We start from the raw sequence: 15,475 nt of genomic DNA, 5'->3' as shown, positions 1-15,475 counted from the left end.
GACCCAGTCATCTAGCCATCACAATTTGGCCGTTGTCAGAGTCTCTCTAATCCTTACTCTTGCCCATTTTTCCTGTTTCCAACACTTCAACTTTGAGAATTGACTGGTCACTTGCTGCCTAATATATCTCAACCCTTGTAACGAGATAATCAATATTATTAACTTCACCTGTCAGTGGTCATAATGTTATGGCTGATCAGTGTATATATACAGTTAGGTCCGGAAATATTTGGACAATGACAGGGTTTTTGTGATTTTGCCTTTGTACACCACCACAATGGATTTGAAATAAAACAATCAAGATGTGATCGAAGTGTAGACTTTATTTTAAGAGCTTCCACAAAAATATGGCATTTAACATTTAGGAATTACAGCCATTTTAAGCAAAGTACCTCCATTTTCAGGGCTAAAAGGCATTTGGACAAAGTGACATAATTGCAAATATAACCATAATTTTAATACTTGGAAGAAAATCCTTTGCAGTCAATGACTGCTTGAAGTCTGGAGCCCATGTTCTCAAAACTCAAATTCTGAGTTTCCTCCCTGGAGATGCTTTGCCAGGCCTTCACTGCAGCCACCTTCAGTTGCTGCTTGTTTGTGGGTCTTTCTGCCTTCAGTCTTGTCTTCAGTAGGGCTCAATTGGGTTGAGATCAGGCGATTGATTTGGCCATAGAAGAATATTCCATTTCTTTGCCTTCAAAAAGTTTGAGTTACTTTCACAGTATGTTTAGGGTCATTATCCACCTGCACTGTGAAGCGGCGTCCTATCAGTTTTGTAGCATTTTTTTGTAGCAGTTTTTCTTCACCAAGGAAAGGATTCTGCGATCATCCACTTTAGTTGTCTTCCATGGTCTTCCAGGCCTTTTGGTGTTGCTGAGCTTGCCAGTGCATTCCTTCTTTTTAAGAATGTAACAAATTGTTGATTTGGCCATTCTTAAAGTTTTTTTCTATCTTCCTAATGATGGCCTCCTTCACTTGCATTGAGATCTCCTTGGACTTCATATTGGTAGCTCCAGTCGAACAGCTGCCAAATGCCAACTCAATACCTGATATCAACCCCAGACTTTTATCTGCTTCATTTGTCTTGAAGTAACGAGGGAATGGACCGCACCTGGTCAATTAACTTCTTGTCAGTCAATTGTCCAAATACCGTTGAGCCCCTGAAACTGGAAGTACTTTGCTTAAAATGGCTGTAATTCCTAAATGGTAAATGCCATATTTCTGTGGAACCTCTTAAAATAAACCTGAAAGTCTACACTTCGATCACATCTTGATTTACTTCACAACTTGTTTTATTTCAAATCCATTGTGGTGGTGTATAAAGGCAAAATCACAAAAACTCTGTCATTGTCCAAATACTTCTGGACCTAACTGTATATATATATATATATCTGTACACCACGACAATTGACTTGAAATGAAGCAATCAAGATGTGATAGCTTTAATTCAGGGGTTTTAACCATTTAGGAATGGTTAGGAGTTGATTCCAAGTGTTGAATTTGCATTTGGTAGCTGTTCATGGGAACTCTCAAAATGTAGTCCAAAGAGGTGTCGATGCAAGTTAAGTAGGCCATCATTATTAGACTGAAAAAAACAAAACAGACCAATCAGAGAGAACTTTAGGGGTGGCCAAATCAACAATTTGGTATATTTTTAAAAACTAGGAATGCAATATATACAGTTTCATATTAATTTTCATATTAATGTAATTTTCATATTAATGTCACGTTTAATTAATTTTGCACTTGATTCAGCATATGCATTGTATTTAATAAACCGATATTTTCCATTGTAAACACTTATGAGGTACAACCTTACCACCTCAATATGTAAGTTCATTTATTTGTTATATGAGGTTATAAATCATTTATTAAAAGTTCTGGAATCAAGAATAACCTCTACCACAGTAACAGAAACTGTGGAGAAAGAAAGGATGTGCTCATGTTCCATAAGATGCAAGCGGTCAAGCACGGTGGAGGTAGTGTCATGTCTTGGACTGACATGGCTGCTTCTAGAATCGGCTCACTAATCTTTATTGATGATGTAGCAGAATGAATTCAGAAGTCCACAGAAACATTCTGTCTACCAATTTACAGAGAGATGCATCCAGTCTAATTGGTAGGAACTTCATCATGCAGCAAGATAATGATCCAATCCACAACAGAGGACTTCATGTCAACATCATGTTTTAGACTGGCCAAGTCAATCACCAGACCTTAACCAAAATGAGCATGCATTTCACCACCTGCAGAGGAGACTGAAGGGAGAAACCCCCCCAAAACAAACAACAAATGAAAATCAAAAAACAAAAACAAAAGAATTGGCCTTACAATTCCAGTACTTTTGGAGGGGACTATATAATTTTCTTATAATTTAAAAAGTATATATTATATTGTTGTAATATAAAAAGTATATATGTATAAAGATTGATAACATGCCTAGGGAACATATATTCTGGGCTTTGATATTAACAGATGGTGTCAAGGTTTATTAGAAATTAATTAGAAAAATGTATTACAAATATTCTAATTCATATTTCCTTCCTCAAAAACAGCCCATCATGACTTTGGTCACTTCTATGGCTCCAGCTATGTGGCTGCACCTGATGGCAGTCGGTCACCAGGTCTATCCAGAACTCAAGATGGGTTACTGGTCGCAGAAATAGACTTGAACCTGAACCGACAAATTGCAGACAAGTGGAATTTTAAGGTGAGTTAAATATGTCATAGATATGAACTATAACCACAGGCCTATTGTATTTATTTATCATACATTTTTCTTTTAAAATTGGGAAAACAGTTGGAAAGTATAAACAGGCTCAGTTCTTTTTTTATGTTATGTTCTTTATGTGCATGTGTCAAAGTCTTGTGCTATGTGTGACCTGTTTTTCTGCAGATGACAGGGAGATATGATTTGTATGCTGAGGAGCTCACAAAGGCTGTCCAGCATGCCTTCAAACCCAATATTGTCAAGGAGTAAATCTTTCTACTTCCACTGGAAACAAAGTTTTTCCTTTTTGTGCCTAAATCCAGTGGAGGACTATTTTATTTTAGCCAGAATAATATTTTTTTGGTGCTTTCAGTGGTTATTGTCAGCTCCCAAAGAACATATCCATACAAAAATAAATAAATAACTATTCTTCAATAGAATTTTGTATTGTTGATTGATAATCTTTTCTATATAATCTTTTGTTAGAAATTAAGGTTCTAGTATGAAATTAACTGTTATTTAACAACTACATTTAAAACACAATATACCTTCTGCTGAAATATAAAAAAGTTGTAGGACTAAAATATAAAATAATATTATCTTAGTCCACTGCTCTCCTATGATCAAGGACAGAAACAGGTGCAGCCAAAGGTTAAATGCATGTTTGACTAAATATCTTTGACTAAATATCTGACTCCAGTACATTTAATTAATTATCTGAATCCAATTTATAATAACTGTTAATGTAACTGATTCCAAAGAACAATCTTTTAGTTAGAGAAAGTAATAAATGGGTTTATTGTACAAAAGACAAATACATGATGTACAGAAAGTAAATTTAAAGAGAGTTTACAGAGTCAATGAACAGAGAAGTGGGCATAGGATGCTTGATGGTAAACGCATTTCTCGCCATTGTATAATGCATACCTTTTTATACCTTTGAGCCTCTTTGAAATATATAATGACCAAATGGGAGAGAGAAAATGTATTTTATGGCAGGATGGCTCCCCAGTTGGGTAGGGTCACCCTAGGATTTTATATGTTAATTAATTCCTGAGAATGTGTCTTTGGAACAACAGGAAAAGGTCTCCTGTGTATGTGTATGTGTTGGTGTGGGTGTGTGTGGGAAGAACAATCATACACTGCAAAATATAAAATCATATACTGTAAATGTTATTTCCTAAACTTGTATGTTATGATGTCACCACATTGTTCACAATGAAACATGGATTAGATTGATACCAAACAGGCCCTGAGGAATATTTTAGTTAAACATAGTTTAGATGACCAGGTTTAGTTCACATGGTCTCTCTGACCCACATTCCTGATCATTCTGATGTTTGCTGGTTGTCCATAATAAGTAACCATTAAAGGAACAACACCTAAGTGTAGTCATTTTTGGTACTTAAAACAATCCTACAAATTGTGAAGCATTGCACTTGATTTCAAGCAGATAAACATGGTAAGTGTTCAAAACTAAATTAAATGTGCTGCACTGCATTATGTGGTGATATATATTGCGGCTCTATTAACTATATTAACTACATAATAAATTATGGTTTATTGATTCCAGATATGTTATTCAGCAAAATGTTACAGAAGCATGGCAAATATATGCACGTACTGATTTTGTGAAATAGAGGACAGAATTCAGAGAACAGATTCTGTGAACAAAATTCATCTCATAGGTTAGCTGACACTACAGCTAAAGTAAAAGAAAAACAGTACCAAAATCACAAATACAAGCATCAAATGCACAAATATACAGTATCTAACAGTCCACAAACACTTAAATGCCAAGCAAAGCATATAACTTTATAGATTGAAATGATCACAACACATTCCACAAATAAATGCAAAGTCATTTGTATCTTGCACATCATTTGAAAAGGCATAGAATAATAAACAAACATAAAATAATACTTACAAGAAAATGGCAATACCTATTGCAAATCAATGTAATGCAGAAACACACCAGGCCACTCAGATCTGTGCATTACAACCCGAATATGAATACAATCACCGGCCACTTTAATAGGAATGCTTGCAATTACCCAATCAAATGGCAGCAGTGCAATGCATAAAATCATGCAGATACAGGTCTAGAGCGTTAATAGCATTAAAAGTTAATATTCACATCAAAACATCTGAATGAGTATTTCAGAACAGCAGTACCCAATGTGGTCTTCTGCCACTCTAGCCCATCCGCCTCAAGGTTCAGCATGTTGTGCATTCTGAGACGCTTTTCTGCTCACCACAGTTGTAAAGAATGGTTATTAGAGTTACCAAAGCCGTCTTGTCAGTTCTATCTCAAGAATTTCCTTCAAGAACAATAAAGTTTATCTTATCTTAGAACCAGTCTAGCCATTCCTCTCTCTCTCATCACAAAGTTGTTTCTGCCACTCGTTGGATTTTGTTGTTGTTGTTTATTTGTTGTTTTTTTTGGGGGGGGGGGTTTTGCACCATTTCTGTGTCAACTATATAGACTATTGTGCCTAAAATCTCATCTCAGGAGATCATCAGTTTCTGAAATACTCAAACCAGGGGTTTGTCCTGGGTCTCTATTCAAAATAGAGGCATATGGATAGCTCCTAATACTAATCTATTTTGGCACAAAACCTACAGGCTTCTGTTAGAGGGCTGGAGATGAAGAAAATTTCAACCTCCAGCACGACAATGACCCAAAGCACAAATCCAAGTAAACAAAAGAATGGCTTCAGATGATCAACATTTTTGGAATTGCCCAGTCAGAGCCCAGATCTAAATCCTGTCAAAAGCCAGTGGAATGACTTGAAGAGAGCTGTGCACAGGAGATTCAGGACATTTTTGCAAGGAGGAGTGGAATTTTCACAGGGGTGTGTAGACTTTTTATATCCACTGTGTATTTGCATTGTTAGTATATAGTTGTATTTGAGCATTTGTAGATGTAGATATATTTGTGCATTTTGTTTTCCATTTATTTGTGCAAAATGGTGGGACTATATTGTCTATATATTTGTGCATTAACACTTGTATCAGTACTGGTTTACCTTAAGACTAATGTCACATAACAGCTATACCTGTTTTTGTTTGCACCAGGTGATAGAGTTTAAGCCTTTTTATGTTTGTTCACAAGTTAAGGGGTCAGCTCATGAGTGTGGGCTATATACATTTGTTCCCAAGTTTCTGGAGGTCTCCCCTTTTATTTGTAACTATACCAAGATTGATATATATTATATGCCTACACAAAGCCCTCACCATGACTCAAAAGAAAAAGGCGCATCCTGTGATCAGCTGTCCTTGAAGATGAAAAGAATGTCCTCATCTGTTCCATAGCTCATTCTTGCCTCTTCAAAATTGCTAATGCTAGTACAGCACACACCTGTTCAAAGAAATGTCTGTTAGTCACTGAGCCATTCCAACTGAATACTGGTAATAAAAGGAAACTCTGATCCTTTCAATAATGTTGTTTGGATAAGAATATTTGTCAATCTACAATATTGCTATAAACCGTATTGTACTAAGCATATACAGTCACGTAAACATGATACATAAATTACATCAGAAAGAACAGTATAACTTGTCAAGTAATAAAATAATAAAAAGAATAAGCATAAGGTCAAGTTATAAAAAGAAAAATGTTGTATTGCTTCAGCTTCGGCCAGAGCACACACTCAAATCAACTCAATAATTAACAACCCACTTGATCAGGACTTACAGATTATTCAATTATGATATACACTCACTGGGCCCTTTAATATGAACATCTGTACAACTGCACATATATGCAATTTTCCAATTAGCCAATTATGCAGCACAATGCATAAAATCATGCAGATGAAGAACTACAGTTAATGTTCACATCAAACATCAGAATGGGGAAAAAAATTGATCTTAGTGATTTTGACCATGGCATGGTTGTGGGTGCCATACCAGCTGGTCTGAGTATTTCAGAATATGCTGATTACAGAATGTTGTGATGAACAAAAACCAATCCAGCAATCCATCTGTGAGCAGAAATGCCTTGTTGATTGTTGATGAGAGAAGTCAAAGGAGAATGGCCAAACTGGTTTGAGCTGACAGGAAGCCTATGGTAACTCACATATTCACTCTTTACAACCATGGTGAGCAGAAAAGCATCACAGAATGCATGTCGAACCTTGAGGCTGATGGGCTACAACAGCAAAAGGCCACATTGGGTTCTATTCCTGTCAGTCAAGAACAAGAATCTGAGGCTGCAGTGGGCACAGGTTCACCAAAACTGGACAGCTGAAGATGTTTTTCTAATCTTCAACTGCCCAGTTTGAGTTAACTGAAGGTCTTGACCTGTATTGGTGTATTTTGGGTTGTGGGCAGCACTTTTTGTGTCAGCTGCTAAACTGAGTCATAGGAAAGAGCTTTAATGCTGCAGAAATGCAATGTGTTCTAAAGAATTTGACCAACTGACAAAAAGAGAAAATAAAAGCTGTTGTGTTACACAAAAGGTTTTAAACTACTTATTTACATAATTATCTTGTCATTTGTGCACTTGGCAACAGTTTGGTTAACTTTTTCTCTCGTTGAATTTTTGACCAATGAATGAAGCGTTGGATTACGTTTCCAGCCCTACACATCCCTTAGCATTTTTTTTTCATTAATGATAATGTGAAACTAAACTAAACCAAACCAAACAGTAAATAAGCTAAAATTATGATTTTCACTCACATTTGGCCTTGGTAAACAGACTAATAGGTTTGAAAGCAGCCCTAGCACTTTATAAATATCTTATATACTGTATATTGTATATATAAATTCATAAAGCATGAGTCACTAGGTTCTCCTAGTGAATGTTTTATTTAAAAGAAATTAACAATAAACAAACCATTAGCAATACATACACTATCATGTGCATGTGCAGTACTTACGGTCAGAATAAGCAGGGTTGTTATAAAAGATGCAGCCAGCTGTACGATTAAATCCACATACTACCACAAAGTGACCTTGGTAATCAGGTGTACTGCAGAAACACTTCTGATTCACAGGTAGAAAGCAGCAGTACTTGACTGAAGTGGAGCAGAGTTCACACACTAACACTACAGCATTTACCAGCACGATAGCCACATGTCCATGGCTCAGATGAGCCTGGATCTCCTGAACAGTCACAGAGCTACAGACAAGAAACACTGGTCAGAGTAATGGAACAGTTTTTTTGTATCACCATTTTTGGCTTGAATATTGTCACATGAACACAATACATACATTATATAGCCGGGTCCATAAGTATTTGGACAGTGACACAGTTTTCATATTTTTGCCTCTGTAGACCATCACAATGGATTTGAAATGAAGCAATCAAGATGTGATTGAAATGTAGACTTTTAGCTTTAATTCAAGGGGTTTAACAAAAATATTAAATTAACTATTTAGGAATTACAGCCATTTTTACATAGTCTCTCCATTTTCACAGGCCCAAAAGTAACTGGACAACTGACTGATAAGCAGTTTCATAGCCAGATGTGGCCTGTTTCCTCATTATTTCATGACAAATCAAGGAGATGAAAGGTCAGGAGTTGATTCCAAGTGTTGAATTTCCATTTGGTAGCTACTCAAAGTGTATGATCACAGAATTCTTTCCTTGTTGAAGAAATATCCCTTCACAACATCTAGCCAAGTCAAGAACACTCTGGAGGAGGTAAGCGTATCATTATCAAAGTCTACAGTCAAGAGACGCATTCATGAATGTAAATACAGATAGTTTACCTCAAGATGTAAACCACTGGTAACACTCAAGAATAGAAAGCCCAGGTTATACTTTGCTAAAAAAAAAAAAAAAAAAAAGAAAAAGAAAAAAAAAAGAAAAAAAAAAGAAAAACACTTATATATATTTTAAAAAAAAAAAAAAAAAAAAAAAAAGCCTGCCCAGTTCTGATGCAAGATTAATTTTTAAAGGAAAGGAAGGGCTCATGATCCAAAGCATACCACATCACCTGTCAAACATCTGGAGGAAGTGTAATGGCATGGGCATGTATGGCTGCCAATGGAACTTGGTCACTGGTGGTTATTGATGATGTGACTGCTGATAGAAATAGCACGATGAATTCTGAAGTATATAGAGCTATACTTTCTGTTCAGATTCAGTCAAATGCTACAAAACTGATATGACAGCACTTCACAGTACAGTATAATGACCCAAAACATAGCATGAAAGCAACCCAAGAGCTTCTTAAGGCAAAGAAACTAAATGTTCTTAAATGTCCGATGACCTCAACCCATTTGAGCATGCTTCTCACTTACTGAAGACAAAACTGAAGGCGGCTGCAGTAAATGCCTGGCAAAGCATCTGGAGGGGGAAACTCGGCATTTGATGATGTTCATGTGTTCCAGACTTCAGGCAGTCATTGACTCCAAGTATTAAAAATAATCCTGATATTTATGATTATGTTAGTTTGTGTTACTTTTGAGCCTGTGAAAATGGAGGGACTCCATGGCTGTAATTCCTAAAGTTTTAATGCACTATTTTTGTTAAACCCCTTGAATTACAGCTGAAAAACTACACTTCAATCACATCTTGATTGTTTCATTTCAAATCCATTGTGGTGGTGTACAGAGGCAAAATTAGGAAAATTGTGTCACTGTTCAAATACTTATGGACCTGACTGTATATACACGTGCATTCAGTGAGCCTTGGGTGCGCCCATGACCCTGTCACCGGTATATATATAATCAATTTTCAATTGACTAATATTTGCAGGAATTTTCCATGATTGAAAAAACAATCACTAAATTTCACTACTCCCTTTTGTTCTGGACCACAAGGATGGTTTCCTTCAGAACTAGTGGTGTATTACTGTTTGCACGTTTGTCAAGTACCAATAGCAAAGTTGCCATGTCGTGACACTGACCCAGCCTACGACCATGCTATATCATATCTCTTTCCCATTCTCATGTTGTTAAGGAAGTGAATTCAAGGCACTAATTAAAGTTCTCTAATCCTTTGTTTCTTGTTAATTTTTTTTTATTGCTGAATCTGCACTGTCAGGAGAAGTGAATGACTTATTGTTTGTGTTGATGCGTAGCAGTGTTGGTGAGTATTTCCTAATGTTATAAAATCATAAATTTGCAACTGGTGAATTACTTCCACAGACTTTTCCACAACCTCTTTCAAAGAAGGACGGCAAGCTATTTGTCCTGACGACCCCTCATGGGGTTGGAAGATGGTCAATGCACAAATTGCTTGGGACCAAGGCATTTTCAGCAAGCACTTAAAGAGCTGCTATAATGCCCCTAGAAAGAAAAAGGTAAGCTCTTTGATCAAACTGAGTGCTTTACAATACTGGAATGAAAAGGAGTTGGCAGTGGGTGTAAGACAAATGCAAAGGCTATTAGTGGAATGCAACAAAGCAATTAAGTGCAGCACTTGGAGGAGCTTTTTACATTTACCTTGCACGCGGGTGCTGCTGTGCAAACGCAGAACCCATAGCAATTCATGTGTAAATTAAGTCTGATGGTGCTTTTCATCAGGTATAATTCCCCAAAAGTTCCAAGGAATCTTGGCATCATATGTGAAAATACGCAGTCAAATACAAGTTCACTGTCAACCACTAACAAACACAAGCTTCCGCCCCAACACATGCGTGAGACCCACTCCAACTGGCTATATTGACTGAAGTGCAGTCTCTACTACAGAAAAAGGGAAAAGAGATAAAATAAAAGGTGGAATTTAATAAGTCTAAATCTCTTCTTATTACAACTGCTGATCAGTGATCGCTATTCCCAGTACGCTCCATATCAACAATTTGAGCTACTATAATCCTCAGTGAAGTATGGTATCAGCACTGTTTATGAGTGCTGTCATAGCAAAGTGCACTATAGGACGTGTTAGAAATGCACATGACAAAGTTAATATACAGACTGCTCTGGTTCCAAAGTACACAACCCATAGTTCTGTGATTAACTGGAAATTACCTGGTCACCTGTGTCACTCAAGTCGTTGTGAATAACCATAAGACAAGCGTGACATAGCAAGGACCTTTTACTGGCTACCCATGTGGGGTCATAGTCACAAGGTGACGACTTTGAAATTGGTATTCCAAAAAGAAAACCACCCTGGTACAGTCTTAGAACCACAGTTACCTATGTAACCTTCCATTTTCCAGATTCTGTGGGAATCCTGATTTATGTGCTAGGACCTACAGTGAAACTGGAACAATCATGCAACAACATATATACGGAAGAACATGTTTATTACCATTTCTTTACCACTACGCCACTGCTCTCTGCTTTCAGAAAGAGTTCATTTACTCTGTCTTCTTCAGTATCAAAATGCTTTTTGTAGAAGGACTACAATAGGAGAAAAGAATAAATATTAACATTTGTTTAAGCTTGGGTCACACTGCACAATTTAAAAAAATCTTTTGCCATGGTGTCAAAAGATGCCTGCACCTGCATAGAAATTCAAAACAAAATGCTCTCTTTTTTTTTTTTGGAGAACACACTGGCCATATTGACCTGTCCTTCCCAACTCCATTCATAATCCTTTTTTATTTTTAATTTCCAGCACCATACAGTAAATTACTAAATTACTTATATGCAGTGCGTAATATGAGCAGCTACAAAGTGTGCAGCCTGCAAAATAGGTCAAGATTTATAATAACAATTAATAACAATATGTTGACTAATACAATAAAAACTATGACTCGTGCAATGTGACCAAATTAGTCATTAGCTTTTAAGCAATATTAACTTTTATACACATCAGTTACATAAATTTTGGTATACCTGATTTTTAAAGCCTTTGTCTACCCCTAATGTTTGTGTGCAGAAACAGTGTTTTACGCCTAGCTGACACATGAGATATGCGAGGTCAATAGTCCACACGCTTTCTGTTAATTTCAGATCACAGCAAGCTCTCTGGAACGCCTCTTCACTCACTGGATGTAGATATCTGGGAAATTTCAGAAATACTATCAGAGTGATGTTTAATGAACCACATTAAATACATGTCTTATTACACAAGATCACTTAGCATGAAATAGCACTTACTTTAATACCATTCTCGAACACGCCAAACCGCAATCCCAGTGGTACAGCTGCCGGATAACCGGAACGTTTAACAGAACAACGTCTGTGGGCTGGGGGAAAATGCCATTTGACATTTCACCTTAACAAAAAAAACGATAATTAACTGAGTAAGAATTGACTGATCACAATGGTTAAATAGAGGTGTAAATAAAACTTGAGTCGTTATGTTTGCCAGCTATTTAGCAAATCAGAACACAGAAAATGCATTATTACTTTACATTTCAGGTTATATGTACTCAAGACTTTTAACATAACCTACCTGTCATTCTGTAGTTTTGGAATTCACCGGCTATATATCTAGTTGATCCAACTGTTTATAGTTTCTCCAAGCTTACCATCGTTAATGGTTTCAACAGCATTAGCCAGTTAGCTAACACTAGACAGTGGTCTAACGTCTGTTCGTTTAAGAGACAAATGCGATGAACGAAATATCGTTATTAAAAGAACGGATGAATTAATGCGTGCACAAACGAGTGCATTCTTCAGTCAATCGGTGCATTCCGGTGTAACAAAAGTAGTTGAGACTGTACAAAGTTAACGCATTAAGCAAAAACTCGCAGAAATTTGCGGGTACGCTACTTACGAGTAATACTACATTTGGCCTACCTCGGAATTGGGAATTAGGAGCTCGGATCGACGTCATTTCCGGCCTTAGTGCGGTCGAGCTACAACGTTAGAGTTGGGGGGAGGGGTTTAGCGGGCGGCGACGCTGGGGGAGGGGACATATTTTTCGAGTTTCGAGCGTTTATTTGCACTGTCTTTACTGCGTGCTTCGTGTTTCTGACTTCTGGTAATATGGATGGTGAAAAGGGACAAATTAGTTCTTTTGTCTAATACCGGACATATGGATGGTGCAAGGGGACAAAATAACACTAATTGTTCTCTGAATTTATTATTATTGGTGCTTGCTATGCACTGCACGCATCACCATTATAATTGTCACCAATATAAATGAAACTGAGTGTTAAGGATCACACACCTGTGGGGAATGTGACTAATGAATGTTCTTTGTCACAGTGAGTGGCAGAAGGGATAAGGAGGAGAGAGATGAGAGACGACCAGCACAGAGCCGTGTGTGTGTGCGTGTGTATCTTTGAATGAGTCAGCTGAAAAGCAAAAGTAAAAATAAAGAGAATACACTGATCAGCCATAACATTAAAACCACTGACAGGTGAAGTGAATAACATTGATTATCTTGTTACAGTGGCACCTGCCAAGGGGTGGGATGTTAGGCAGCAAGTGAACAGTCAGTTCTTGAAGTTGATGTGTTGGAAGCAGGAAAAATGGGCAAGTGTAAGGATCTGAACAACTTTGACAAGGGCCAAATTGCAATGGCTAGATGACTGGGTCAGAACATCTCCAAAATGGCAGGTCAGGTGGGGTGTTCCCGGTATGCAGTGGTTAGTACCTACCAAGAGTGGTCCAAGAAAGGACAACTAGTGAACCGTCGACAGGGTCATGGGCGCACCCAAGGCGTGGGGAACGAAGGCTAGCGAAGGCTAGCCCAAAATATATATATTCCCCTGCCTGCAAATTGCCCCAACAGAAAAAATAAATACACCAGTGTCCTCTAATTGCCCTAAGCAGAAACATAAATACCCTCCTGACTGCTAATTGCCCCCAAAAGCCTTAAAAACATATGTAAATTGGAAAAGCCCCAACCCAAATATAAATACACAAACCCAAATATTAAAAATATAAGTGAAGAATTATGACGTGTGTGTCTGTGTGAAACAATTGACCAGATGTGTGTCGCAACATACTCACAGTTTCTGCAGGAACTGCGCTATTTAGTTAAATTTACCCTTTCTTCAACAATAACAATAACCCTTTCTTCAACTCATTAGCATTATTATCAATCACCTGGGCCCCCATAACAGCCACTTAGCAACACCTTATCAACCAGACATGTTTCCTTAGCAACCAACTAGATACAATCTTTCAACCAACTGGCATCATATTGAAACCTTCTAGTTACAAAACAGCAACCAGCTGGAACCCCATAACAGCATCTAGCAACATCCTAGCAACCAGCTGAGTTTCTTTAGCAACTGACTAGGAATAACCTTGCAACCAATTGGGATCATATTGAAATCTCCTAGTTACAAAACAGCAACCAGCTGGAACCCCATAACAGCACCTAGCAACATCCTAGCAACCAGCTGAGTTTCTTTAGCAACTGACTAGGAATAACCTTGCAACCAATTGGGATCATATTGAAATCTCCTAGTTACAACATAGCAACCACCTAGGACCCCACAACAGCCATCTATCAACACCCTATCAACCAGCTGAGTTTGTTTAGCAACTGACTAGCTACAAGCTTGCAACCAACTGGAATCAGCCACCTAGTAATGCCATAGCAACCAGCTGGGATAGCATAGCAACCACTTAGCCACACTCCAACCAAAATGCTTAGCATAGCAAGGACCTAGCAGCACCCTAGCCACCCACCGGGACAGCCTAGCAACAACCTAGCAATACCCAAGCAACCAACAGGTTTTGCATAGGAAACATCTAGCAACACTCTAGCAACTAACTGGGTTAGGTTATCGACCAACTATCAACATTAATATGTTAACATACCCTTTAGCTTTTTAAGCTTTACATGCTTAACTGTTCAGAGCAATTACTTAGCAACAACCTAGCATTCAAAATGGCTAATATAGGAGTGACCTAGCACCACCCTAGCAACCAACCACATGGAATATGATAGTAACCACCTAGCAACCAACTTGAATAGGCTAGCAACATTTATATTTTAGCACTTTAATAAAACTTTGAGCCTTTTAACCTTTACATGCTTAAGTGTTCATAAAAACCAAGTAGCAACATCCTAGTAAACAATAGCATAGCAGCATTTTAGCATATTAACACTATAACCTTTAAACATTTAAACACTTTTAACATTTTGAAATCATTATGTTGGCTTGAAAGAGCCAGCATTCTGTTCTTTTTAATATTCTCTTCATATCTTCACAAGTCATAATTTTTGATGTAGAGCCACAAAATTCACCAGGATCGTAGATCCTATAGGAGAATAGTGTGCTTGGGGAAGGATCAGAATTATGGTTGCTGCGTAGCAAGTCAAGTCAAGTGGCTTTATTGTCATTTCAACCATATACAGCTAGTTAGTACACAGTGAAACGAAACAACGTTCCTCCAGGACCATAGTGCTACATAAAACAACACAGAACTACAAAAGACTACGCATTACTACATAAAGTGAACGTGCAGACATGTGCAAACAGCACAAGGCAGTACATTAACTACTAAACCAGTACAATAACTAAGACAGTACAATAACTACCAAAACAGGATAATAGGCACAGTAAGAGACAGTGCAGCCCTGACTAGTACACAGTTCTAATGTGGATAAGTGTCAGATATAACAGCAGTGCAAAAGAATAACAATATAATAAATTGCTCTGAATGTAAACATGACATACTATGACATAGTATTCAGTACATTTTGCCAGATGGCAGGACGGTGTAGAATTTGTTTTGCAAACAGCATATTTTTTCCCTATATGGATACACTGAAAAATTTTTTAAACTGCTTCCTCAAATTCGTTCAAATCTCAAGCTACAGCCACCAAACCACATGGTCAAACCTGAGTACACCAGGACCAGTCATTACAGACGGATTGCACTCATCCAGACTGCACAAATTACAGACAGATTGCACTCATCCTTCTCTTTCTATCCATCCTTCTTTCTTCACCC

At 37.5% G+C, this 15,475-nt stretch overlaps 2 protein-coding genes across 4 annotated transcripts in view; one reads left to right on the top strand and one right to left on the bottom strand.

Moving 5' to 3' along the window:
• Window positions 1-5,473, top strand: part of upb1 (ureidopropionase, beta) — a 65,328-nt gene extending 59,855 nt beyond the window's left edge. For 2 of the 3 annotated variants that reach the window (XM_053235905.1, XM_053235904.1), the window contains 2 exons: window positions 2,556-2,710; window positions 5,336-5,473. In XM_053235905.1, coding sequence (XP_053091880.1) covers window positions 2,556-2,710; window positions 5,336-5,434 — 254 coding nt within the window. In that variant the 3' untranslated portion in view covers window positions 5,435-5,473. Of the gene's footprint in view, window positions 1-2,555; window positions 2,711-2,896; window positions 3,151-5,335 lie in introns of those variants that run through there. The other variant, XM_026910768.3, reaches the window with a different exon arrangement.
• gucd1 (guanylyl cyclase domain containing 1) lies at window positions 3,479-12,394 on the bottom strand. Its single transcript, XM_026910769.3, has 6 exons — window positions 12,009-12,394; window positions 11,711-11,828; window positions 11,447-11,612; window positions 10,917-11,008; window positions 7,594-7,835; window positions 3,479-6,071 (listed from the first exon to the last, which is right to left on the bottom strand). Exons 1-6 carry the CDS (start codon window positions 12,013-12,015, stop codon window positions 5,980-5,982), a joined length of 717 nt encoding a protein of 238 aa, XP_026766570.1. The 5' UTR covers window positions 12,016-12,394; the 3' UTR covers window positions 3,479-5,979.
• Window positions 12,395-15,475: the final 3,081 nt, after the last annotated feature.

Source organism: Pangasianodon hypophthalmus, chromosome 8, assembly GCF_027358585.1.
Source record: "Pangasianodon hypophthalmus isolate fPanHyp1 chromosome 8, fPanHyp1.pri, whole genome shotgun sequence".
Lineage (NCBI taxonomy): Eukaryota > Metazoa > Chordata > Actinopteri > Siluriformes > Pangasiidae > Pangasianodon > Pangasianodon hypophthalmus.
This window is presented reverse-complemented; position numbering and strand designations above follow the sequence as displayed.